This window comes from Microchirus variegatus (genome assembly GCF_963457635.1).
Source record: "Microchirus variegatus genome assembly, chromosome: 9".
In the NCBI taxonomy this organism is placed as follows: Eukaryota; Metazoa; Chordata; class Actinopteri; order Pleuronectiformes; family Soleidae; genus Microchirus; species Microchirus variegatus.
Window position 1 is genome coordinate 20,966,973 of NC_139810.1, and position 11,928 is coordinate 20,978,900.

The 11,928-nt window shown below is 41.7% G+C and overlaps 1 protein-coding gene across 2 annotated transcripts in view; it reads right to left on the reverse strand.

Annotated features, from left to right (window-relative positions):
• Positions 1-9,280, reverse strand: part of cpne5a (copine Va) — a gene marked incomplete at both ends in the record, with an annotated part of 73,934 nt that extends 64,654 nt beyond the window's left edge. The window contains one exon of one of the 2 annotated variants that reach the window (XM_083895356.1): positions 9,039-9,280. In XM_083895356.1, the coding sequence (XP_083751482.1) occupies positions 9,039-9,148 (110 nt within the window). The remainder of the gene's footprint in view (positions 1-9,038) is intronic. The other variant, XM_083895355.1, reaches the window with a different exon arrangement.
• Between the last annotated feature and the right edge of the window lie 2,648 nt (positions 9,281-11,928).

An 11,928-nucleotide genomic window follows, 5' to 3' on the forward strand; every position in this document is an offset into this window, starting at 1 on the left:
TATTAATTTCCTTTCTATCGCGTCTCTGAATGTAAATAGTTCAGTTATGTGTTTCACTTGGTTGCCTTACTCTCTTAAATGCACTGTCATTGAAAGCATTTGTTTGTTCTTCCTAATAAAAAAAAAAGATAATCACAAAGAAAATGATGCACATGTAAAGATTCCACGCTCAATTCAGTACAGTGGACATGGATAAAGTGAATAACGTCATTATAAAGGGGAGGGGAAAACCTTTTATCGAGAAATGTTAGATTTCAAACTGTTGTGTAACATGAAATGGTGATTATTCTTACTAAACATGACAAACAGGAACAATTTATTAATTAATTATTTAAAAAAGTAAGTGGAAGTTTTGAAAATGGTTCAGTTTTAATTAAAGCATGTTCATTTGAATGCTTAGATTACACCTGTTTTGAGAGTCTCAAATCATTTTGGCCAAGCATTTTTATTTTATTTTATTCTATTTTGAGTAGACGAAGCTATAAAAAAAATAAAAACATTGAATCTTCTAGATTCTTAAGTTAAAAAGAAAACAACACTCCTTTGTACATGTTAGAAACCACTGTCCACTGTTAGATAAAGGTCAAACTGACTGCAACGTGTGATGTGCATTCATTTTGGAAATATGACTCGTAGGTTATTGTATCACTCAAATTGAAAAGAGAATCACAATAATTGCTCCTATCGATTCAAAATACTAAATCACAGCCACAATACAAATTGAACTGGCACCCAAATACGAGTCTGTGACAAAAGCATATTGTTGCCAGCCCTATAACGCAGTAAACTGCTCAAAGTGAAAATCTCTATACTGTATCGGCGTAATATAATTGAATCCCGAGATAATGCTAAAGTGTAGTGTTGTTTTTTAAAAAGAAATCTTTAAAAATCCACTTGGTTACATTCAGTGCCAACGCTGCTGTCTTTATTAGCAACAACCCCATCTGCCAACCTTTACTGCGATGCCACCAGGTGTCTTCGTCTTCACCTCCATCTGTTTTATTATTCACTTTCTTTCCAATCTGGGATGCCTCTGCTCGGCTGACTGTCTCACGGGCGATGACAGAATCTCAGTCATAAAGCTGCTCTTCTGCCAGTGTAATAAATGTAATGTGTGTACGCCGTGACTTCCTGTGTCGGGGTGGCTTTCGGTGTGTGACTAATGTCTGACCTGAGAATAATATCACTGCTAATTGCATCACGGTGACAGCTCGGCGCGCTCAGTGCACTTAGCCTATGCTGAATTCATGCCAATTTTATCTTCACATTCCATCTGACAGAAAAAAAAAAAAAAACATTCTTCATATATGATTGCAGGTGCACATTACCGTGTACTTCACCGACCGACTGGCAACATACAGTAAAGCATTACAACACGGGGAACAAGTCAGGCACGGCTCGTATTTCCAATTTCATGCCGTTTCTTTGAAGCGACAGTGAATGATAATTATATAGAGACGAGAAGAAACTGGGGCGGAGTCAGTCAAGTGTGGCGCAGCGGAGTCAATTTCAATTTTTAGTAATCATAATATTTAAGCATACAATGCACTTCTGTTAGAGTATAACGATAATTGATGTTACCGAGGCATTAGATGCCCGTTAGGATAAAAAGCCTCGAGGCGCCTGAAGAGGTGAAAGCACACGCAGCAGGTAACTGTAGACCGACTGCTATGAGGATTAACTAACTAGCAATCTGCATAAATATGACCGCTGTATGATGAAAAACAGCATTTTTCATTGGTGTAGCTCGGCGCTTAGTAAATCAGATTGAGAACAGGGGACGCTATCATTTTTCAGATGTCACATGATGACGAGGGAGACGGTAATACATTCCATAAGAGGGGGGTGTTCACATCACATGCACTGTGCTGCTGCTGAATATGGTAAACGTGACCCAATTTGAAGAGAGCATTTGTCCTATTCACATATGCTAATATATCTGACTTCTTTATACATTTATTCAACATAAGAATTAGTCATTTTGCACACACCAATTAGTGATAGTGAAATTGTCATTTAACCCATCCTTATTGGCCTTGGCCCATCCCAGCATTAAAACACTGACCTTCCAGTTACGAGCCCATTCTGTGATTTGCTTATGCAGCACCCAGCATATACTTAGCAACTGCAGTAATGGTGTTGTTGTACCTTTACTTTTGGCTCATGATGTTTATGAGGAAATTGAAATTTCCAGCTTCTCAACCCCACTGTAAACCTCATATTAGCCCAGGGAACAAATTTAGTTGAGTCAAAAATAGGATGTGCAAGCACCTTCGATTCAAAAGTTATTTCAAGTAAGTCAAAAGCATAAAAAAAGTGTTAAAGTAGCTAGTTTCAGTGTATGTGTAGAATACCTCTTTAAACTGTCACATCACTCCCTATGGACTATAAGTAAATGCCTAAATTACAGGCTCAGTTCAATAAGAGCATTCACTCTTACACGGTCAATGGGGCATAACTGATTTCAGCTTCCTGATACGCTTTCCCCTTGGATTTATATACATTCTTCACACCGCGTCGTCATTTTTCACTTCAGTGGAATGACAGTCAGCAAAAAGTGGTGCTGAATGTGGTGTCATAAATAATTTTTCATTTCACTGTGGAATTCATCATTCATCTGTTCACCCAGGGAAGAATCAATATACACAATCAGATATTCAAATACAATAGTGAAGAGGAAATCCGAGTCATTTCTGTCAGTTTCTGTCTTTTTTTCTTCTTCTTTTTTGCATTGCTGAGGCCCTCAACTCCTTTGTTAACCCTTTAGGACACTTTTTAGCATATCTTTTTCATTTTTTCATGCATATTGTTCAAAAAAAAATTTTTGTCCATTCTAAACAACGTTAAAAATAGTCACATTAACAAACCCTTTGCACCAAAATGTGCTCATTGAAACCCATTCAAATCACTATTTTTGATCCTGCTCAAATATAAAGTAAAAAACATGAATCATCTAATTTTTTCCACATCATTTGAAGAAAAAGGCTTTAAGCTTTTAGTCAGCCTGCATTGAACAACCCATCAGTCATTGTTTTGCTGTACACCTTTGCTTCTTGCCAGCATAACATAAAATTTAAATTACCCAGAACGGCCTTTTGTTTAGCTGACAAAAACTTTATACACACCTTTGGAGCAAATGCACACACACTTTCTTCACTTACACAGACAGAAAGGTCCTTTCAGCTACAGTATAATCTACACTGACTGTAGTATGAATGTGCCTCACTCAGATAATGTCAACAGACATGACAACACTGACAAATGAGTGTCAGGTTTACGCCGTCAGCTATAAGACTGTCAACAAGTGAAAGACCTTGAGCATATGCAACATAACGGTGGTGAAAACTTCAGCGAGTAACCTGTCACACTTGGTACAAATCCACCACAGGCTCTCATATTTCCCAGACGAGCTGTGATCTTAGGTCAACTGTCGCCTGACACAGCTGTCCACCGACTCACACTTCTGACCCTTAAGGTTCTCTGAAAACAGTGACAAAATCAGCCCGATACCTCTGAGCCCAGAGGGACCGCTTTGATTTGTTTTTGCAACACCACACTTTTGACTTTTCCTGTCATTCTGTTCAACACTTTGGGATGAAAGGCAACACACGCAGGGTGTTATAAACCACTGGCATGACACCACAACTGTGCTTCCATGGGATGCCCCCTCTGCTGTCATACCTTCCCGATGAGAATATATTAATATCGTTGACACCGTCGCGAGCCAAGTGTCTGGGATCCAAACTCATTTTCACACGTTGTCAGGAGTTCATGCATAATCATCCGCTTCATCGACCCAATCCCAACATCCACAAAATTAAAATTGAAAAAAAAAAATCCTGGCATCTTTGTTGTCTCTCAGCCTTGATCCCCAAAAAAGATGCAACACATCGCTGACAGACAGTGAAAAAAAAAAAAAAAAAAAACTTGAAACTTCTCTCCTCTTCTACTAAAAGAGATATTCTATTATTTTCAATCTTACACAATGCAAAATCAAACTTCACCAAGGCTAAATGCGACTACATTTCAAACAGAAAAAACACAGTTAAATTGAATGTGCAACCAAACGTGAATGGGATCAACAGCTCGAACAGCCATTTACACAAAAACAGCATCGGAGTTACAGGACATAACAACATGCTCCAATAAACAATAGCTTTGTTATGCAGCCTGAATCCCAATTGTCCTACTCAAGCTATTGTTTTTGTCAGACCAAAGAACACCGCAACACATCCTAATCGTCCTGATTTCATTAAAGCTCCCCCTCTGCACTAACAGTTGCCTCTGAAAGAGTACAGAAGCATGCCCTAAGTATTCACACTGACCCCCAGGGAACAGCAATCAGTGGCTTCATGTAGCAGGAATCCTCTCCTGCGAGCATTTATCACAGGTTGTTGGCAGTCATGCGACCTCCTGTGTATTTCACCAGGTAATGGATCCCTCGGGAGCACAGTGACCTGGCTGAGTTAGATCCCCGAGCCAGGGAATGTATTGATTGTATGTATCGCGACGACAACCAATCTATCACAGCAAATGAACGGTGAGAGTGAGCAGCCGAGTGACAGCAGAGCAGAGACGAGGCAGCAGTGAAGACAACATGAGGTGTCTTTAGACTAATGAAATGAGCAGCCGGGGCAGATAAAGTTTGATGTTCAGGCTCTGGGAGGCTGAGGAAGGGCAGTGGAAAAGATGAGGGTGGGCTGTGTCAGCAAATTTTGCTTTTAACAGCATATGTGTGGTCTGCTGCAAATGCCCAACACATCTCTTTCCACGTTGTCGTGTTGATATGTTTTTAAAAGTGTGCTTAAAGGACTCATTATACCCTTGTTTCTCCAAGTTAACCTAGTTCCCTGGTGTTCTAATGAACATGTCTGTGACATGCTTTGGTCAAAATACCTTATGGATGAAGCACCGCAGCAGTTCAATCACCCTGCCAAAACAGCCCTGTTCAGAACGCTCAGTTTTGAGCGCCTGTCTCTTTAAATACAAATGAGACACAGGAAACTACGTCAGCGTCACTGAGGCTCCGGCAGCTAACAGCAGTTAGCATTTGGAAAAGCCATAATTTGCAGGCTTAAGCTGGCACATTGCCGTCATATATAACATGTATCCACTGGCCATGTAAATCCTCTGAGGCTGGAAGTTTGTGTAGAACTCTGTGCTGCACTGTGCAGCCAAGAATAACACACTTGGTGGACTTCGCTCTTCCGGATACTATTGCCCTCGTCACACACTCTCGTGTTTTTTTTAAGGACAAAACAGGAGCCCTGCGAGACAACAATTCCAAGAATGTCTCATTGTGACGTAGCAATGAGTGCAACCACAAAAACCTGAGTTTTCTCACACTTTGCCTACTCATAGGACCTCCACAGTCTAAAGTATTAAAATTATTTAAATGTTGATTTTGATGTCCCCTTTAACATTGAATCAATTTATTTTGCTGCAGACAGCAGTGGAGAACTATAACCTCATGTCGAGAAAACAAGGTGACAATAACAGGCTATAAAAACATTACACAAGTTAAATATCCACCATCAACATTTATGAGAGAAAGAGTGTTAGCTATAACCTTGGCTCGAGCTCCTTCCTCATCCTGGAGAAAAATACTGACACCAGCATGTTCGTCTTTCACCTTCCTCTTGGGCTTTCAGTCGCCTATATTTGAAAGCACTACAGACATTTGTTTGTCCTTCCCTTTCTGGTCAAGATGTAAAACTTGAGACAGGGAGAGTGAGGCTTTTTAGTTTGGTAAAGTTCTGCATTTCTGTCACATAGACGCAGTTTGCTGCGTTTGAATAACTCTGCTGTCAAAGTGCCATCAGCTGTGTTATTGTTCTGATGGTGCAGCAAAACCAAAGAGAGTTTACGGCCTACAAATGAAAATGTACAGTGTGAATACACAGATGATATGACTGTTATCAGTGAAGTATTTGCATTATACTTAATGAAGTGAAATACTCATGTTTCCTTAATTTCCATTGACATACAGCACATTGTTCATTTTATGACTTAATATAATACATCTCTGAGTTGTTTCCCCTTTTATCTTGTGTTATATAATATATAGTACATTATACGGACTTTTCATCAAATCAGTCTGCTTGTTTCTTTCCACTTCCTCACCACTAGAGCCTGGGCTTGTAACCAAAGGGTTGCCAGTTTGAAATCCATACACAGGTCAAGTGTCTGGATTAGGTGCCCCAGAGCAACGTAGCTGAGCCCCAACGCTCCACAGGCACAGATGTATATACTGCTCTTCTTCTGCAGGAGAAACTGTCTGAAAACGATATCACAATGAGTTCATTTTCAGATATAATACATCTTTTTTTTTTCTTTTTCATAAGGGTGGTAAAACCATTGTGAGAAATTTCAAGCTTTTCAGCAAGATGTTTTCTCCCTGATTCTGTTCACTGAGTCACATTCAGAAAGCAGCACATTTAAAATCCATTTCCAAAATCCAGAACATGGATCCCTATTGTTGTTAACCTAAAAATGATTGAATAAAATTCCATCTACTAAGCCTTTAAGGGTTTTGTAGGGAGGGGTGGGGGGGGGGGGGTCAGTGTGAAATGTATGTCCAGCATTCATTACTGAAACTGTGCTTCACGAAGCCCCAGTTTCCCTGAAGTCTTTGTACATGGGAACTCTGAAACGCTCTGGTAAGCTGAGCTACAGAAGGGGCACGTTATGCTACAACCCACGAGGAATCACATTTACTACTTTTCTCTCATATTTAAAGCATGATGTAGCAAAATGCACAGACGACCTAAAATATTTAACGGAGCTGCTTAAATATTAATTAATGAAAACATGCTTTATTCCTGCCATGTAAGATGCCTGTGAAGGCGCAGAGGACACACTTGGCCCCGAATCACTGAACTGTATTTACTGTGCTTGCTTCAGCAGATGAAGAGACTGAGGCAACTTGAGTGTTGAAGAGCCATCTCATCATCACTGGGGTTAGAGTGGAGCCGTTGCATCAGAGAGGCAGATGCGGACTCACTGGATGACCTGTGAGCAAAGCCAATCACAGCCATAGACGGAGAACAACAATGTCCTTTACAGCAATATACTGTACACTTGTTTTGATGCGAGGTTGCTTCAGTTCCTCTAGTGTTTGTCAGGGAGCTTGCTGCAATATTGGCAGAGGGTTATGAGAATGCCTGTAGGGCTGCACGCTGCAATTCAGCTCCATGTGCACTGCAGTGTCTGAGGTCTAAGGCTTACTGTATCAATTACAGAATAGTGGAGCCTGTGTGCATCTCACGCAAAACATCCATAGTTGCCATTTGCTTCTCCTGGATGGAGCAAATACACACACACTGACAAGTGGAAGGTCATAGCTGCATACAAGGCTGTGGATTTATTTTTTTCAACTTTTGTGATGCCCAGTTTTGTATAAATTTAAGAAGCCATCAAAAAGGTCAAATGTGGTTTTTGTTAATTTCTGCGCTGGAGCTTTGTTTGGAAAGTTTAATGACTGACAAGGGAGCGGCATCCTCTCACCCCAAGGGGAATCAATACAGATTCCATCTTAAATTATGGAAGAAGAAAAGCAATATTGTGTACCAAGTGGGAAATAACAAGTCGAGCTGCAACTCACACTGAATACCTTATATAGCCAACATCAATATGCCACAAAGATGCATCACACGCACACTAATGTCTGTTAAACATTCAGTTGACCTACAGTGAGCAGGGATTAATGCCTTCACCTACAGCCATGTAAAGGTTAAAAGACTTGTCTGCATGACAACAGCAGAATGCAACAAAGAAGTGTTTTTTTAAGACGTTCCTTTCAAGAAGATCGCAAATGAGAGGAGAAAACAAGGGCAGTGGCGTGTTTGTTTGACAAATATGTTGCCTGAAGCTTATGTAGATCTGAAATCGCTACGTGCTGCATTTCAACAGCAGCACTGCACATGGGAACACATCATTTACATGCATACACTTGATGCACTGTAGCCCGGAGGTACAAGGGGCTCAAAAAATGACTCACTGCTGATGAAAACAAAACAAAAATAATAAATCACATCAGCCTCAGTGAGAAACTGTAATTAAAACTGTACCTAAACCAATATAGGCTGCAGTGTATTGTGTATATACAGTTACTACCTGCCCCACCCGAGACACTTTCCATATGGTGTTGGAGGTTATGGGGGCAGGAAAAAAGAAAAAACAAAAATGCTATGATGTTGAAGGGGTTTTGCTTTTTAGAGCCAGTTGAGATTATAATGTGATCTTCATGTTTATGCAACTAACGTTTACAAGCAGGTGGCTACATAAATGCACACATCACACGCAGCCTCGGGGGAACCTCACAGGCACCACAACAAACTGTAGATATCTCAAGTGACACATGACACGCATTCACAAGCACACATCATAAAACTGGGACTCTGCATCGATTTCCATTCATTTAGGCAGCCTAACCACAGCCTTATCCCTACCTTTAACCACAGCTTCAGAAATGAGTTTCTATTTCATTAGGACCAGCCTTTGGTCAGCCATAACATCTACTGGTCCTGACCAGGTTAGGCTGGTCCAAAATGTCCTAGAGAGGTAACACAACGAGCACACACACACACAGTGCTGTAGACTCAGGAGACTGAGAATAGGATTTCCCTGAACATTTGTTCAGGATTTGGTATTCTCATAAATCAGAACACATAAAACTAAAACACAGAAAAGTTGATGGTTGGTCAGATTTGTGTGGTGGGGGAATCCGGACTCACTGCAATCATTACAGGATCTGATGCATGCATATGTCTAAAATGATAAATCGACAGTAGAGTGGAAATAGTACAGTGACGTCTTGGTTGTGCAGCAAAGACAGAATCACTTAGAGAACTCCAGAACGTTTGTCGTTTTACCGGTTTAAAAGTTTTTATTCAATAAAATAGTTCATTCTCGTTAACAAATGTAGAGGTAAATACTGAATTTCTGCTTTGCCTCTTCTTTATAATGTCCACAAGAAAAGGCAAAGCAGGAGCGCGGAGTTCCCCCATTCCCTGACGCACAAAGCAGAGTGGACTCACCTGCATGATACGGTGATCTCCACTTTAGTGGCCGGGATGCTCCCACTAATGGGATCGAAATCCCGCACCGTCCCCGTGGCCTCCACTTTGTCTATAACGTCTCCCTCCATGTGTGCGGGAGACTCGGTACCAAAACCCCGACCCGCGTGAGTCCCTCTGAACCTGGAGAGCCAACGGTGGAGAAGCGGAGCGCGGCGCACTGATGAGCGGGAGTGGGTTTACGGTCCGGGCGAACCTCCTAAGTGCTGTGCATTGGACTGTCAACAGCATGGAAAGTTCAGCGAGAGGCTGCAGCTGCTGCCGAGGTGACTGATCAGACTAAAGAGGGATCACATGCCAGGACGAGCGAGCGCCACCTCCGCTCCTTCACCAAGCAAAGAATGCGCACCTCTGCCTGAGGAGCGTCAGAAAAGTAGAAAAGCTGGAACTCCACCCCTCCGGTCTGCATTCTCCTGCATCCCACTGGGCTGCGACTGACAATCGTTGCAGATTCGAGCTATTGATCCGTGGCTGACGGAACGTTATTGTGGTCCAAATTGGACTGAGAGCCATTAATTGATATTAAATGAGCACAGAGTTGGATTTATTTTCCCCTATAGGAAAAATAATAGTCTCTTGTGTCGTGTATGCTTTTTTTATTTCATTGAGCCACTTCTGTCTTGTTTTAAACCTAAGGCTCAAATAAGTGACAAAATAAATGTTCAAGCTGAACCTTTAGGTCGCATTTAATGTATAATTAATTGTTGTTACAGCTTGTTAAAATGGCATCAGCTCCTCCTGAGCCTCAGCTCTTGCGACTAATTGAAAAGCAGATTGACGCTGTTTCAGCATCTGGACAGCTCCTCTGACTCCTGCAGCCTCAGCCTCCTCCTGGCTTATCTTCCCAATTAAATAATAAGAATAAGAATAATAATCCATTATCTGTTATTTCCTCCATGCCAAGTGTACTGAATTCAAGACTGTGTTCACCCACGGGAGCTGTCATGACAACTCTGCCGGGCGAGATGTGCAAGAACCTCATTTCTGAGGAACTGTTAAGTTTAAGGGCTTTGGTTAGGGGGTAAGGATTGCTGGTTATTGTTCGGGATAACACTTTGCTTTAAGCAGTCGCACACCCGTGTGTGTGTGTGTGTGTGTGTGCGTGTGCGTGTGCGTGTGCGTGTGCGTGTGCGTGTGTGTGGACATGCTGACTTTGTGAGGGCATTTTTGGCAGATGTCAGAATTTCTAATGGTTTTTAAATGATACACATTCACCATTAACTCTGTGTTTACTAACATCCCGATGAGTAGCATACAAGCCCTTTATTAGTAAATATTAAGCATTTATTTACACCTTATGCAGGAAAGGTCTTAATTCAGGTGGAATAAGGTGTTAATATGTGCTTAATGATTACTAATAAAGCACGAGTATGCTACTTATGTTAGTAAGCACCTACTTAATGGTGAATATGTATGTGTAAGTTTTAAGTATGAACAAATGTTCCACTCAAACATTGTCAAATGGGTTGACACAGTGCTGATTAAGCCCATAAGCTTGGGTGTTTCTCAGTATTATGATTTATGTCAAGAACAGATGGAGGCAAATTGCACTAGTAAATCAAGACAGTGGCAAACTGCAGCTTTAGACACTGAGGAGTGCATTGTTATTGTGAGTGTCCTCACAACTATACAAAGACAGGAGTGTGATGTGAGGGGGAGAGGTAAAGAACATGTGAGAGAGATCATATGGGGGTTACCGCTACTCTCATCAGTCACAGCAAACAACTACAAGGAAATCACCAGGGACAGGATCACTGAGCAGAGCGATTGTTTCTCCGTTGCAAAACACACACTTAAAATCAGTGACCGTGTCACTGTCGCCTCAAACATTCACTCCGTTACCAGGGGCAAAAACAATCCTCTTCTGGTGAAACAGCTAATAAACTCAGAAAAACACAGCTTCACTCTACATTAAGCAGCACTCACCATAGACGTCATACATGAATATTAATGCAGCCATAGGAACTGTAGTCATGTGGTTCACACTACACGCCATCAGTTTTCTCCAGGAATCATTCCTGAGCTGCAAGCATTCTGGGAGGTCTACTACGTTTGCTGCTATTATCCTAATGTTCTACATTTGAGAGTGAAACTTGGGCCAACTGGGTGATGAGGGCTGCACATTTTTGGACACAGCACCACCAGAGCACAGCTTCATTAACTCTATAATTAGGCCTCAGGACGGCCCTTGGTTGGTTGGTTTAGCATTCCCTTCACTGTGGTGCCTGCTGAGTGGATCTCTACTCTCCCCTCATGCAGCCTACCACTCCTTACAGCTCTGGCAGAAGCATAATTACTGCTGTATGAACCCTCTCTGTGTGTGTGTGTGTGTGTGTGTGTGTGTGTGTGTGTGTGTGTGTGTGTGTGTGTGTGTGTGTGTGTGTGTGTGTGTGTGTGTGTGTGTGTGTGTGTGTGTGTGTGTGTCAGCATAAGCAGGGGAGGACAGGCAGACAACAGGAGAACAAAATCCACGACAGCACTGGTGACCTGCAGTATTAAACCGCAGCAACATGACATACTTTATGTAACTGTGCATTGTTTACTTTTGTTATTCTAGTCTAACTTCATGATGTCACAACATACGATTTCATATATTATACTGATTTAATTTGAAGGGTTGCAGGAAGACGGAAGAAATCCCGGGTGACACTGGACGAGAAGCAGTGCACACACAGACACACACAGGGCAGGTGGCCAGTCTATTAGAGGACCAACATATACAGAGACCAACAAGGATTCAGATTTACAGTCTCACCTCTGGAGGTTTAAGATGTCTCCATCACACTGGCGTGAAAACATTTCCCTCAGGAGTTAATTATCTTAATCACTAGTGTTGTGTCTTCTTCAATAG